General features: G+C 41.7%; 1 protein-coding gene across 1 annotated transcript in view; it reads left to right on the top strand.

The window, feature by feature from the left end:
- LOC112266713 (D(2)-like dopamine receptor) overlaps positions 1–4,545 on the top strand; it is a 51,334-nt gene extending 46,789 nt beyond the window's left edge. Inside the window, exons 6-8 of the mRNA XM_024444430.2 lie at positions 2,398–2,484; positions 2,681–3,062; positions 3,479–4,545. Coding sequence (XP_024300198.1) covers positions 2,398–2,484; positions 2,681–3,062; positions 3,479–3,675 — 666 coding nt within the window. The 3' untranslated portion in view covers positions 3,676–4,545. The remainder of the gene's footprint in view (positions 1–2,397; positions 2,485–2,680; positions 3,063–3,478) is intronic.
- The last annotated feature ends 12,131 nt before the right edge of the window (positions 4,546–16,676 follow it).

The raw sequence follows: 16,676 nt of genomic DNA, 5'->3' as shown, positions 1-16,676 counted from the left end.
GGAAGCAAAATATTGTCCATAAAGTGTTTGCTCTTCCACGACATGAGAGGCCAAACACATACAGTTGAAGTCGGAAGTTTACATACACTTAGGTTGGAGTCATTAAAACTCGTTTTTCAACCACTCCACAAATTTCTTGTTAACAAACTATAGTTTTGGCAAGTCGGTAGAGGACATCTACTTTGTGCATAACACAAGTCATTTTTCCAATAATTGTTTATGGACAGATTATTTTACTTATAATTCACTGTACAACAATTCAGGTGGGTCAGAAGTTTACATACACTAAGTTGACTGTGCCCTTAAACATTTTGGAAAATTCCAGAAAATTATATCCTGGCTTTAGAAGCTTCTGAAGCTTTAGAAGCTTTAGAAGCTTGCTAATTGACATCATTTGAGTCAATTGGAGGTGTACCTGTGGGTGTATTTCAAGGCCTACCTTCAATCTCAGTGCGTCTTTGCTTAACATCATGGGAAAATCAAAAGAAATCAGCCAAGACCTCAGAATAAAATTGTAGACTTCCACAAATCTGGTTCATCCTTGGGAACAATTTCCAAATGCCTGAAGGTACCACGCTAATCTGTACAAACAATAGTACGCAAATATAAACACCATGGGACCACACAGCCGTCATACTGCTCAGGAAGGAGACACGTTCTGTCTCCTAGAGATGAACATACTTTGGTGCGAAAAGTGCAAATCAATACCAGAACAACAGCAAAGGACCTTGTGAAGATGCTGGATGAAACAGGTACAAAAGTATCGATATCCACAGTAAAATGAGTCCTATATCGACATAACCTGAAAGGCTGCTCAACAAGGAAAAAGCCACTGCTACAAAACCGGCATAAAAAAGCTAGACTACGGTTTGCAACTGCAGATGGGGTCAAAGATCATACTTTTTGGAGAAATGTCCCCTGGTCTAATGAAACAAAAATAGAACTGTTTGGCCATAATGATCATCATTATGTTTGGAGGAAAAGGGGGAGCCAAAGAATACCATCCCATCCGTGAAGCACGGGGGTGGCAGCATCATGTTGTGGGGGTGCTTTGCTGCACGAGGGACTGGTGCACTTCACAACATAGATGGCATCATGAAGGGGGGAAATTATGTGGATATATTGAAGCAGCGTCTCAAGACATCAGTCAGGAAGTTGCAAATGGGTCTTCCAAATGGACAATGACCCTAAGCATACTTCCAAAGTTGTGGCAAAATGGCTTAAGGACAACAAAGTTAAGGTATTGGAGTGGCCATCACAAAGCCCTGACCTCTATCCCATTGAAAAATTGTGGGCAGAACTGAAAAAGCATGTGTGAGCAAGGAGGCCTACAAACTTGACTCAGTTACACCAGCTCTGTCAGGAGGAATGGGCCAAAATTCACCCAACTTATTGTGGGAAGCTTGTGGAAGGCTACCCAAAACGTTTGACCCAAGTTCAACTATTTTAAAGGCAATGCTACCAAGTACTAATTGAGCGTATGTAAACTTCTGACCCACTGGGAATGTGATAATAGAAATAAAAGCTGAAATAAATAATTCTCTCTATTTTTATTTTGACCTTTCACATTCTTAAAATAAAGTGGTGATCCTAACTGAGCTAAAACAGGGAATTTTTACTAGGATTAAATGTCAGGAATTGTGAAAAACTGAGTTTAAATGTATTTGGCTAAGGTGTATGTAAACCTCCGACTTCAACTGTAGATAATGATCTTGTTGGAGGGGGCAAGAAATACACACGAGATAGCTTTCTGGCTGGGATGAAAAGGGCACACTCAATTATCCTAAGGTGTTTTTAAGATGGTTATCTTTTGTGCAATGAGATTGTTAGCAACATATTGTGCTGTAATTGGTCATTTCACGCGACAAATCCCACTTGGCCATGTTACATTGGTCTACTAGATTAGGAGGATACCTGAAATGCAACAGTAATTATGATGTGCCTTTTAAGTGACCTTTTCTAGATATTGATTTTAGTGACATTAAAGCGGATCAATACAGGAAAAGAAGACGTGTTTCTCTCACCCCTGTACATTACTCATGTACATGCATGCTTTTGTCTTGGTGTGGGGAAGGGAGAGCGAAGGGAAAATAAATTCACAAGGTACTGGGCAATTGCAAGAAAAATAGTCCTCATCACTTTTACACTGAGAGTCAATAAACCACTTCTGAAACAATATTGTCAGTTTAACTCCGTGGACTTTTTATTTCTGCCCTATTGAGTGTTATGGATGTAATGATTCGAATGGGAATCAAATAACGGTGTACGCTCAATAGAATTACAGTTTGTTTGGTTAATTGTTCTTTAGAATTGTGCCCTCTCAAAGAGCGACTCGGAGACCATTTGGTGCCTGTGCAGTGACTGTGTGCCGGCTTCTTTCCCCTGTTGTTGTTTCAGGAGAAGTGCAGTCACCCAGGAGATGTGAGTCTGTGCACTGTGATTGTGAAACCTAATGGGAGCTTTCCTGTCAACAAGAAAAAAGTGGTGCGTAAAGTATTTGTTGTGCTATTTTTTACAGAGTAACTCTCAGAAGGAAATGTATTTACTTTCAAAGGCAGTTAATGCAGTGTCTCCTCTATCATTCCCATTTCTCCCCATAAGCAAGATATAGAAGTTACTGCTCTATTAATAGTATTACTACTACTACTACTACTACATTGTTGTTGATCTCTGTCAGCAGATCTTCATCAAAGAGGTGGCCCACGAAGGGGACGACATGGAGTTGGACGAGAGGACCAATTGCAACCCTCAGAAACAGAAGAATGTGGACACTGCTACCGCCACGCCTGTCAGCCACCAGCTCCTCCCGCCAACCAAGGGTAACACCAGCCCCACCTCCGTGTCCTCCTCCCCGCCTGAGGGCTCCCTCAAAGTGGAGAAGAACAGTGACTCGAAGGACATACTGGCGGAAGTGCCCAAAGTGGCTAAAGTGTTTCAGACCGAGGCCTTACCCAACGGCAAAACCCAGACGTCTATCAAGCAGCAACCCACTCTCATGAGTAAGAGGAAGATCTCCCAACAGAAGGAAAAGAAAGCCACTCAAATGTTAGCCATAGTCCTTGGTAAGTTGTTAACATGAATACCACTTTGAAGGTAATGTTGAACTTTTCAGGAGAGAGGAGGGATATAAACATTGGGGTAAAGTCTATTTCACTTTCACACGTCATAAGCAGTAAGAGAACTCAATAAAATGTAGCTGATATATTTATTTTAATAGCTGTAGCTTTCTGATGGCCTGTATAGGTATATTATAGTCCCTTAGTAATCCTTAACTTGAAAAGAGCTTACAGGCAGCGAGGCAGACAATGTTGCAACAAAAGGAGACAGTTTTAAATTTTCATACATCAGAAGGACTTTTTTTAATCAAGTTTAACTTCAGGACATGATTCAATGTCAACATCAATCTAGTACCATGGTAATAGCTGGTTTCTCCGATCTCTTCAAATTTTGTCTTCTCTCTCTCTCTCTCTCTCTTTAGGTGTATTTATCATATGCTGGCTACCTTTTTTCATCACTCATATATTGAACACCCACTGCACCACATGCAAGGTTCCTGCGGAGATGTATAATGCTTTCACGTGGCTGGGGTATGTGAACAGTGCCGTGAACCCCATCATATACACCACTTTCAATATAGAGTTCAGAAAAGCTTTCATCAAGATCCTGCATTGCTAAGGTTGGCATTTTCAGCAGGGAGCTGAAATGAAGAAAAGCATAACTTACAGCCTACTAAAATATACCTCATCCACATGAGGACTCTGCACGTGACCATAAGTCTCAGTGATGATCTTTTGAGAAATGGAGAGACTGAGTAAATGCCACACATGAAGACCTGGGGACATTTGTTTGATTATTTTGTGGACTTATGATCTCCCACATGAATGTATATCGAGGAATAATGTATTTTATCAATGAACTGTCTCTTGGAAATGTCATGTTGGTCTTAACCATCGTGCTTGTCACTTAAGAACTGTCCACTCCAGGAAATGTAAAGAAAACACAAGAAGATGTGCTTAAAAACACTAAAGCAAACCACCTATTTAATCTGTGTATATGATGTATTTTGATCATGGCTGAATCCTGCAAAGAACAACTAGATATCAACAAATCAGTGTTCATCTCAGTATTAAACCTGATCATATTAAACTGGTCATCTATGAGCTCTGCAGCTTTAAACCACCCACAGAATAAAATGTGTGTTGCATAGAGATTAAACATTTTGACTAATGGTTTTCTCACTGGTCAACTTGGCAAGAGAGGCACATGTTTGTGATACATTTCATTATTATTATTATTAATAATATGATTATTATTATTAATATTATACCAAAACAACTTACAGCCACCACGTGACAATTGTTCCTATCTGGCTCGGAAGGACCATGAATAAGGTTTTTAAGCAATTATTATTTACATTTGCTGTAAATGCTTTTTATAAACCTGTTCTATGTGATTAAATGCCTGCAATGAAAATTTGATGCATGTTGCAATGCTCCTTTATATGGATTCTCATGAAATGTAAGTTTGACAAAAAAAAAAAACTATGTCCAATAAATGAAGTAATGAGACGTGCTGTGCTATGTAAATGTGTTATTCTTTGGTACTCTATATACTGTTTATATAATGTAATACTGTATAAATAACTAATATAATAGTACAATGCAAAATCGTTATACCACTACTAGGCTGAATACTCTATTATAATTGGTCGAGAGGGCGTTCATTATTTTCCTGTAAATACACAGCAAAAAAAAAATATGGCAATTATGTAGTTCCAACTAAAAATAGGGACTCGCGCTATTCCATATCAATGTTTTCTGCAGATGATTCTAATGTTCTTTGTGCAGGAAACCATAGTGGGACACAAAACATGTTTGAATATTACTTTATTTCCATTATAGTGAAAAATCGAATATAATATCTATCCATTTCAAAAAGACAAATCAAGAGCAAGTCTTTAGTGTCAAAGCCCCCTAGGCCTAGTCTATGGTTTATGTGCCATGACACAGCTTGATCTACAGGCCCCATCTCGTAGGATGTTATAATGTCATTAGTCCCATGGTAACCATTATCAGAGACTGGTTAGTCTCTCTACATAAGATCAAAGCCACCGTTTCTGATGACAGCGCATAAATAGTTATGTCTTCAGTGTAAAAGGGATGCCTCATCCCATAATTGTGTAATCTTGAACCCTCAAGATTTTCTGCCCCACGAGCTACCTGTCTTGACATATCAAGTCCCTCATCACTACCCCATAAGATGGCTCCTCACTGCACTGAAAGTATATCCTGGCTGTCTGGCCTGATACCACCAACAATAGTAAAGAATAGAGCTGTACCAGCGGTCACACACAGAACCCCATTGTTGTACTGGTAGGATAGTAATGACACTTACCAGACGTTTCCTTAAAATCAAAATTGACTTGCAGTACAATGAGTGCATACACTTTTAGAATGTCTGTGTCATCCCTGTGGGACTTAAACCCACAACCTTGTCGTTGTTTTTTTCTGACCAAGTAATGTGCCTTTGTATACCTTGTCTGAATTTGTTTGGCATTCAGACACATTCTGTCGTCACACTATACGTCTCATCACAGGCTACTGTGTTATTCTGGGTACTTTGATTTACACTTCAGCCATGGTTCATCTGTGCCAGAGCCGATTGAATAGTTACCTTTCTCTTTCATCATCCTTACGCTGTAACAGGCTGTCCCTTAGAATTTCTTTGTAAATACTAGACATTTCCTACAACCAGCATCCAGCCCCTGGCCCTGTGTCACATTTTAAGGAGGTCCCCAGGACCCCAATTCAAACAGCACCCTGAGTCTTCAAAATCCTGTTATTCAGATGCTATATCACCTTCAATGACCCCAATACCAACCATACATGTACTATCCCCCGTCACTGTCAATCTGAATGTCCTCCCCTCCATCCGTGATGATGACACAGTCAGGCCTCCACTGTGTTGTCTAAGATTTACGCAACATTGAATGGTCTGTGACATTGATTCTCCTCAAGTTTAATTCACATCAACGGCAACTTTTGACAAGCACTTACCTCGAGGGACAACTAGAAACACTGTATAATCTCTGCACAGCCCTAATACAAACCATCAGGGGAGGACAGGGATAGGCCTCCCTTGGCCTCGCAAGTGCCTGCCTCCTTCCAGTGTATATCCCTCTTCCTCTGATCTCTGAAGCGACTTTTCCCCTTTTCCTCGTCTGCTATCACCCTAAGGCATGCCTGAGCCCCAGTGATTGGCATGTTCAAATAAAGTAGTAGTGGTGGTGTGTGTTCCAACACTGGGGCCCTTTAATGAACTGAGTGAAGAAGGCTTGCCAGACACTGCATTATTGAAAAGTTTCCACACCCGAGCTGTGATCAGGCGGCCTGAAAGGCTCTTAATGGACTTTGTGTCAGAGCTTTCCATGTGATTGCTAGATCAGCCATTGCCATTTACGTCCAGCGTGAGCTGTGAAGTCTTGCTGCTCTGACTAGTGATTGCTGTGCTGCAGGGAATATGCTGGATGGATGATTGCCTCTCAGAGATGGAGCATCCTGGGTACTGCGTTGTGAAAATCTAACAGGATGTTTTGAACTGCAACTGATTTCACCTCTGTCTCGTCTCATTAACTGAAGAGCACATATCTACATCTATGCAGTTAGATCCAGTTTAGACGTATTGATCGCTAATGATGGACTAGACATGACTTTGCAACGACAGGGTTAGACAGGGTTAACGGAAATATTACAGTAAATATAGAGATGCAGTGCATTCGGAAAGTATTCAGATCCCTTCCCTTTGTTACGTTACAGCCTTATTCTAAAATGGATTAAATACAAATGTTCCTCATCAATCTACACACAATACCGCATAATGACAAAGCGAAAACAGGTTTTTAGAAAAGTTTGCAAATGTACTAAAAATTAAAAACAGAAAAACCTTATTTACCCAAGTATTCAGACCCTTTGAAATTGAGCTCAAGTGCATCCTGTTTCCATTGATCATCCTTGAGATGTTTTTTAATTGGAGTCCTCCTGTTGTAAATTCAATTGATTGGACATGATTTGGAAAGGCACACACCTGCCTATATAAGGTCCCACATTTGACAGTGCATGTCAGAGCAAAAACCAAGGCATGAGGTCAAAGGAATTGTCCGTAGAGCTCTGAGACAGGATTTTGTCGAGGCACAGATCTAGGGAAGTGTACCAAAAAATGTTGGCAGCATTGAAGGTCCCCATGAACACAGTGACCTCCATCATTCTTAAATGGAAGAAGTTTGTAACCACCAAGACTCTTCCAAGAGCTGGCCGCCCGGCCAAACTGAGCAATCAGGGGAGAAGAGCCTTGGTCAGAGAGGTAACCAAGAACCCGATGGTCACTCTGACAGTTACTCTGACAGAGCTCCAGAGATCCTCTGTGGAGATGGGAGAACCTTCCAGAAGGACAACCATCTCTGCAGCACTCCACCAATCAGGCCTTTATGGTAGAGTGGCCAGACTGAAGCCACTCCTCAGTAAAAGGCACATGACACCCTGCTTGGAGTTCAGGATTCTCTGGTCTGATGAAACCAAGATTGAACTCTTTGGCTTGAATGCCAAGCGTCATGTCTGGAGGAAACTTGGAACCATCCCTATGGTGAATCATGGTGGTGGCAGCATCATGCTGTGGGGATGTTTTTCGGCGGCAGGGAATGGGAGACTAGGCAGGATCGAGGGAAAGATGAACGGTGCAAAGTACAGAGAGATCCTTGATGAAAACCTGCTCCAGAGCGCTCAGGACCTCAGACTGGGCCAAAGGTTAACTTTCCAACAGGACAACAACCCTAAGCACACAGCCAAGACAACGCAGGAGTGGCTTCGAGACAAGTCTGCGAATGTCCTTGAGTGGCGGAGCCAGAGCCCGGACTTAAATCCGATCGAACATCTTTGGAGAGACCTCAAAATAGCTGAGCAGCCTGACAGAGCTTGAGAGGATCTGCTGAGAAGAATGGGAGAAACTCCCCATATAAAATAAAAATGTTATTTGTCACATGCGCCGAATACAACAGGTGTAGACCTTCCAGTGAAATGCTTACTTACAAGCGTTTAACCAACAATGCCATTTTTTGAGAAATGAGTGTTAAGTTAAAAAAATACAAATAATTCAACAGCAGCAGTAAACAGTATCAAGGCTATATATGTTGGCTATCGGTACAGAGTCAATGTGGGGCACAGGTTAGTCGAGGTAATTGAGGTAATATGTACATGTAGGTAGAGGTAAAGTGACTACGCATAGATAATAACCAGAGAGTAACAGCAGCGTAAAAGGGGGGGCCAATGCAAATACTCTGAGTAGTCATTTGATTAGCTGTTCAGGAGTCTTATGACTTGGGGGTAGAAGCTGTTAAGAAGCCTTTTGAACCTAGACTTGGCGTTCCAGTACCGCTTGCCGTGTGACAGCAGAGAGAACGGTCTATGCCTAGGATGGCTGGAGTCATTCATCATTTTTAGGGCCTTCCTCTGACAGGGGCTGGTATAGAGGTCCTGGAAGGCAGGAAGCTTATCCCCAGTGATGTACTGGGACGTACGCACTACCCTCTGTAGTGCCTTGCGGTTGGATGCCGAGCAGTTGCTATACCAGGCAGTGATGCAACCACGCTCTCGATGGTGCAGCTGTAGAACTTTTTGAATATCTGAGGATCCATGCCAAATCTTTTCAGTCTCCTGAGGCGGAATAGGCTTTGTCGTGCCCTGTTCACAACTGTCCTGACATTTACTCCTGAGGTGCTGACCTGTTGCACCCTCGACAACAACTGTGATTATCATTATTTGACCTTGTTGGTCATCTATGAACATTTGAACATCTTGGCCATGTTCTGTTATAATCTCCACCTGGCACAGCCAGAAGAGGACTGGCCACCCCTCATAGCCTGGTTCCTCTCTAGGTTTCTTCCCAGGTTCTGCCCTTTTCTATGGAGTTTTTCCTAGCCACCATGCTTCTACAACTGTATTGCTTGCTGTTTGGTGTTTTAGGCTGGGTTTCTGTACAGCACTTTGTGACTCAGCTGATGTAAGAAGGGCTTTTTAAATAAATTTGATTGATTGATTGTTTTCCTGGCACCACACGGCCCGGTCTCTGACCTCCTCCCTATAGGCTGTCTCATCGTTATCAGTGATCAGGCTACCACTGTTGTGTCGTCTGCAAACTTAATGATGGCATTGGAGTCGTGCCTGGCCATGCAGTCATGGGTGAACAGGGGGTACAGGAGGGGACTGAGCAAGCACCCCTGAGGCCCCCTGAAGGCCACGCTGAACTCTCGTCAATGAATAGCATTCTCACATAGGTGTTCTTTTTGTCCAGGTGGGAAAAGGCAGTGTTGAGTGCAATAAAGATTGCATCATCTGTGGATCTGTTGGGGCGGTATACAAATTGGAGTGGGTCTAGGGTATCTTGCATAGTTGTGTTGATGTGAGCTATGACCAGCCTTTCAAAGCACTTCATGACTACAGACGTGAGTGCTACGGGTCGGTAGTCATTTAGGCAGGTTACCTTAGTGTTCTTGGTCACAGGCACTATGGTGTTCTGCTTAAAATGTGTTCGTATTACAGACGCGGACAGTTTAAAGGTCTTATTCACATCTGCTACGGAAAGAGAGATCACACAGTCATCCGGGACAGCTGATGCTCTCATGCATGCTTTAGTGTTGCTTGTCTCGAAGTGAGCATAGAAGTAATTTTGCTCATCTGGTAGGCTCATGTCACTAGCTCGCGGCTTTGCTTCCCTTTGTAGTCTAATGGTTTGCAAGCCCTGCCAAATCCGATGAGCGTCGAAGCCAGTGAAGAATGATTCAATCTTAGTCCTGTATTGACTCTTTGCCTGTTTGATGGTTCGTCTGAGGGCATAGTGGGATTTCTTATACGCGTCCAGGTTAGAGTCCCGCTCCTTGAAAGCGGCAGCTCTACCCTTTAGCTCAGTTGCCTATAGTACATGGCTTCTGGTTGGGTATGTACTTGCAGTCACTGTGGGGACGACATCATCGGTGCACTTGTTGATGAAGCCAGTGACTGATGTGATATACTCCTCAATGCCATCTGAAGAATTCCGGAACATGTACCAGTCTGTGCTCCCAAAACAGTCCTGCAGCTTAGCATCTGCTTTATCTGACCACTTCTTTTTCGACCGAGTCACTGGTGCTTCCTGCTTTAGATTTCCCTTGTAAGCAGGAATCAGGAGGATAGAATTATGGCCAAAATTGCCAGATGGAAGGCGAGGGAGAGCTTTGACCGCGTCTCTGTGTGTGGAGTAAAAGTGGTCTAGAGTTTTATTTCACTCTGGTTGCACATGCTGGTAGAAATGAGGTAAAACAGAGTTAAGTTACCCTCCATTAAAGTCATATACAGATGTGCCACGCTTGTAGCGACATACCCAAGAATACTCGAGGCTGTAATCCTTGCCGAAGGTGCTTCAACAAAGTATTGAGGAAAGGGTCTGAATACTTATGTAAATGTAATATTTTTTTATATACATTTAAAAAAATTGTATTAATGACAGAAAATAAAGGCACTATATAAATACAGAAGTTCAGAGACTTTCTTTTTCTTTTTCCAAAACCCTTCCATCTGCTGCTGTATGCGTTCACATGGCATGAACCGCATTGAATATTTATTTGAAAGACAATATTTTACCACAAATTGCATGGTGGAGACAAAAAGAAAACAAGTGGTGATTTTATAAAGTTGTCGATGCAACAGAACTGTAATGATTTAGCCCTGCACATTTTGGCTCTTTGAGAGCTTTCAGAGTCTGAGGGTTGGACCAAGGTGGTTGAAATGCCATCAGGAGGAATACTGTAGCAATTCATCCAGAAATCATTTTACTGGATAGAGAAATCCTGGGAGAGGTGTAAATCAACATTGTGTTTGTGAGAATCTCCCCTTTCCACAGTGGGGTCACATTAGTTTGTAGCCAAACGTTTTTTTACGCTACAAACAGTAGTTGGCACATCAACGGTACTGGTTTCAGAAGAGTCCCTTGATACTTGTGTGGGTGATAGAGCAAACCGTTTGGATGCTGTAGACATTTTTGTGAGAAGACCGATTTTTCGGGATGTCTCATGGTCTGTCGAACACCACTCTAGCTCTGCTACTTTCCCCACAGATGCGTAAGTGCGACACTGGTGGGTGAGGTGGATTGAGACTCATCCAATGAAGAAAAAAAAACGTATCTCTAGCTTAAACTGACGGTGCACCGGTGCGTCAATCGACTCTAAGAGGTTATTATTAAATAAGCGTACTATTGTCCTAAAAGTATGCATATGTAAGTCCTTTGTAGATAAGCATGGAGAACAGATTTTGTGGCTGATAGACAATATTGGCAACTTGTCCCTAAGCCTTCGAAGCTCGACCCTTACTTAAAAGGGAACATTTTCTTTAATCAATGCAATTATTTTCACCTGGCACTTTTTCCATTTCACTAATGGCTGTGGAGTCAGGACGGAGTCGTTTGTAATAATTTATCCCTCCCAGGCACAGTATCAATCTAAATCTTGGTACAATCTATCGCATTTGAAGCTGGAGATTGCAAGAGGAGCCTGTTGTTAATTGTGTTGGGAGTGTGGTGGAAGATTGGAGAGCTCCCACGGCGTCGCTGCCATAATCACATGCTTGAGACACGCCGAAAGCCGCCTCCTCCCTCCTCCGGAGTCAGGGTGATGGGGAGAATAAGACTGCCACAGCTGAGCCACTGGCAGATGTTGTGTTTGTTTTTCTAATGTGTTAATAAGACTTCTAGCTGGACCCCAACTAGAGCAGGCTGGTTGATTTCCTTTATGCATTCATTTTTCAGACATATAAATCAATACTGTCAAGTACCTGGGCTGGGCTGTGTACGAGGTGCAGCCTCTGTTGTTTACTGAGGCTAGGGATAAAAGCTCTGCCACAGTCTGCCATCCCCTGGGAATATATATATTTAAGTGGTACCAGCTGCGATGTGTGTCATTTCCATCCCAGATTTTTGCTCATATTCCAATCCTTTCCTTAGAGATATGATCATGTTTGAGGAATCTTAATACAATTCTACATCATCAGTGATTGTGAGATAAATAAAATGGTGGATACTATCCAAGTATCTGATAAATACTTGAAACGTTAACCCACTTCAGACTCAATTATTCACTGCAATGGGTATTGTCTTTTGGCCTGATTACAACCGATGAATGTAGTTAATTAATTAACATGTAGTTCATTAACATGTCTTGCTCAGTCACAATCACAAATGTGTTTCTGAGACAGAATGTATGGTTTCACTTTCACAGGAGGAAATATTTTCAAGTCACGTTTCGTTCCTTGAAAGGCCTCAAAACCACTATCCCATATTCCACTTCAATCGAAACCATATTGAGGACGATCAATGCTATCTATGGGGATGTCTGAGTATGTCTGAAACGTTCAGGCTGCTCCAGCATCCAAAACCTTCCATAACCCATAATATGCACTTCTAGGCCTATAGCTATCTAGTTATTGATGGATTGATTCATTTTATAGGCCTACAGGCCTACAGGAACATAGCTGGGCAAAGCAATCCGGCAAGTTCGTCGGATCTTATCATAACGTTTTTCAATTCCTCCTGCAATAGACTCTTTTGTAACTTGCTGAATGGCTTCTGGGAATTACAAGCTATTGTTGGAGAAGTAGAATGGAAGGTCTTTTTGGGTTAATGTAAGTATGTAGGCCTGTTTAGGGGACTACATTACAACTGAACCAAGATTAATGTTGTATTGTCGTGTGCTCTGTGGTTTTATTGTTACCTTCATTCTTACTTTCTATTGTGCATCTTTAACCATGGTATTAACCATGGTATTCATGGTATTCATACCGTCATGTATTGTAGCTATCTATTATCCAAGCAGTTAGTCACGTGCCCTTGCTAAGTCCACTGAATGTCAACAAATCAGGATTTTGACATGTCTAGTGAATGACAGTTGAGTGACTGTTTTCTAATAGGATATTTGGTAACACTTTTTAAGGGGTCCTTATTACAGTGCAATTACATATGTAATTACACTGTAGCAAGTATTGTAATTGTAATAATAATTAGACTGTAATAACATGTAACTTCTGGCAATTGCAGTCGGTAATTACAGGGGTGTAACAACAAATTGTTTATTGTTTACTCCATGTGTAACTCTGTGTTGTTGTCTGTTCACACTGCTATGCTTTATCTTGGCCAGGCCACAGTTGTAAATGAGAACTTGTTCTCAACTAGCCTACCTGGTTAAATAAAGGTGAAATAAAAAAAAATAATAATAATAAAAATGCTTGGTACCATGTTTGTTACAAATGTTAAAGTTTCCGATAGTGTCCCAACGCACCATATTTCATCCTGCACAAACTACGTGATAAGTGTTAGCCAACTGAAAACCTGACTACCTCAATGTCACAATTCTGCAATTAAACAGCTCTGGCCCAATGGCAAAAACAAGGTTCACAAACGGCTCACATCAAAAAATACTTTAACTTGTTAAGTCATTTATAGGTGCATTCGACAATGGGTCAATTACTTTAACAATCAATGAAACATTTTTACACACATTAATAAAAAAGCTATGGTTAAGAGTATGAGATGGTAATTTGTTCTTGTCAAATTGTAAGCCTATTAACCTTGGTTGAATAATGGTTTGCACAGTAAATGCACTTAAAATGGTGATAAAACCAACTCTTATTCTATCATTTAATCTTGCAAGGAATATTTCACTTTCTCTGGTCATAGGAGTAACAACAATTTGTACATGACTCGAGTTCCGCCATCAACTGGAAGACAGTGTCTCTTTTCGGTCAGTGTCAGCGGAGGAAAGGGAGAGCGGAGGGACATGACATTAAGAGGTGGACCCGTCTGCTGCCCTCTCCCTCTGTGACTGACCATCAGATGCAGGCTCAATCAGCCTAGGTGATGTAAAAAAGGTTAATTATTTAAATGTATGCTCACTCAGCTGTACCTCACAAGTAACACAACAACTGATCTACCACCGCTGTGATTATATAGCGTACCTGGAATGTTGAAAAATAAATGATCTGAGAAGAACAACAATGCATTGGCAGGGCAATTCAAGCAAAGCCAATATATACAGTAATAATGTTTTGTGGCCTATAGCGTTTAGCGCTCCTATAGCGGCCTTTGCTGCACAAACCTCATTACTAAAGTATTCTTTTAATAGGTTAACGTTGGATAGGCTTATTTTACGTTAGGAACACCTGCTATTTCTATGACATCGACAGACATGGTGGACCCAGGTGAAACCTACGATCCCTTATTTATGTCACCTGTTAAATCCACTTCAACCAGTTTGGATGAAGGGAAGGAGACAGGTTAAATAGAGACTTTAAGCCTTAAGACAATTGAGACATGGATTGTGGATTTTTTATTTTTATGTATTTTTATTTCATCTTTATTTAACCAGGTAGGCTAGTTGAGAACAAGTTCTCATTTGCAACTGCGACCTGGCCAAGATAAAGCATAGCAATGTGAACAGACAACACAGAGTTACACATGGAGTAAACAATTAACAAGTCAATAACACAGTAGAAAAAAAGAGTCTATATACATTGTGTGCAAAAGGCATGAGGAGGTAGGCGAATGATTACAATTTTGCAGATTAACACTGGAGTGATAAATGATCAGATGGTCATGTACAGGTAGAGATATTGGTGTGCAAAAGAGCAGAAAAGTAAATAAATAAAAACAGCATGGGGATGAGGTAGGTAAAAATGGGTGGGCTATTTACTGATAGACTATGTACAGCTGCAGCGATCGGTTAGCTGCTCAGATAGCAGATGTTTGAAGTTGGTGAGGGAGATAAAAGTCTCCAACTTCAGTGATTTTTGCAATTCGTTCCAGTCACAGGCAGCAGGGAACTGGAACGAAAGGCGGCCAAATGAGGTGTTGGCTTTAGGGATGATCAGTGAGATACACCTGCTGGAGCGCGTGCTACGGATGGGTGTTGCCATCGTGACCAGTGAACTGAGATAAGGCGGAGCTTTACCTAGCATGGACTTGTAGATGACCCGGAGCCAGTGGGTCTGGCGTCGAATATGTAACGAGGGCCAGCCGACTAGAGCATACAAGTCGCAGTGGTGGGTGGTACAGTGCCTTGCGAAAGTATTCGGCCCCCTTGAACTTTGCGACCTTTTGCCACATTTCAGGCTTCAAACATAAAGATATAAAACTGTATTTTTTTGTGAAGAATCAACAACAAGTGGGACACAATCATGAAGTGGAACGACATTTATTGGATATTTCAAACTTTTTTAACAAATCAAAAACTGAAAAATTGGGCGTGCAAAATTATTCAGCCCCTTTACTTTCAGTGCAGCAAACTCTCTCCAGAAGTTCAGTGAGGATCTCTGAATGATCCAATGTTGACCTAAATGACTAATGATGATAAATACAATCCACCTGTGTGTAATCAAGTCTCCGTATAAATGCACCTGCACTGTGATAGTCTCAGAGGTCCGTTGAAAGGGCAGAGAGAGCATCATGAAGAACAAGGAACACACCAGGCAGGTCCGAGATACTGTTGTGAAGAAGTTTAAAGCCGGATTTGGATACAAAAAGATTTCCCAAGCTTTAAACATCCCAAGGAGCACTGTGCAAGCGATAATATTGAAATGGAAGGAGTATCAGACCACTGCAAATCTACCAAGACCTGGCCGTCCCTCTAAACTTTCAGCTCATACAAGGAGAAGACTGATCAGAGATGCAGCCAAGAGGCCCATGATCACTCTGGATGAACTGCAGAGATCTACAGCTGAGGTGGGAGACTCTGTCCATAGGACAACAATCAGTCGTATATTGCACAAATCTGGCCTTTATCTAAGAGTGGCAAGAAGAAAGCCATTTCTTAAAGATATCCATAAAAAGTGTTGTTTAAAGTTTGCCACAAGCCACCTGGGAGACACACCAAACATGTGGAAGAAGGTGCTCTGGTCAGATGAAACCAAAATGTAACTTTTTGGCAACAATGCAAAACGTTATGTTTGGCGTAAAAGCAACACAGCTCATCACCCTGAACACACCATCCCCACTGTCAAACATGGTGGTGGCAGCATCATGGTTTGGGCCTGCTTTTCTTCAGCAGGGACAGGGAAGATGGTTAAAATTGATGGGAAGATGGATGGAGCCAAATACAGGACCATTCTGGAAGAAAACCTGATGGAGTCTGCAAAAGACCTGAGACTAGGACGGAGATTTGTCTTCCAACAAGACAATGATCCAAAACATAAAGCAAAATCGACAATGGAATGGTTCAAAAATAAACATATCCAGGTGTTAGAATGGCCAAGTCAAAGTCCAGACCTGAATCCAATCGAGAATCTGTGGAAAGAACTGAAAACTGCTGTTCACAAATGCTCTCCATCCAACCTCACTGAGCTCGAGCTGTTTTGCAAGGAGGAATGGGAAAAAAATTCAGTCTCTCGATGTGCAAAACTGATAGAGACATACCCCAAGCGACTTACAGCTGTAATCGCAGCAAAAGGTGGCGCTACAAAGTATTAACTTAAGGGGGCTGAATAATTTTGCACGCCCAATTTTTCCGTTTTTGATTTGTTAAAAAAGTTTGAAATATCCAATAAATGTCGTTCCACTTCATGATTGTGTCCCACTTGTTGTTGATTATTCACAAAAAAATACAGTTTTAT

Source organism: Oncorhynchus tshawytscha, linkage group LG14, assembly GCF_018296145.1.
Source record: "Oncorhynchus tshawytscha isolate Ot180627B linkage group LG14, Otsh_v2.0, whole genome shotgun sequence".
NCBI lineage: Eukaryota > Metazoa > Chordata > Actinopteri > Salmoniformes > Salmonidae > Oncorhynchus > Oncorhynchus tshawytscha.
Note: the sequence above shows the minus strand (reverse complement) of the source record. Positions and strands in the feature narration are given on the sequence as shown.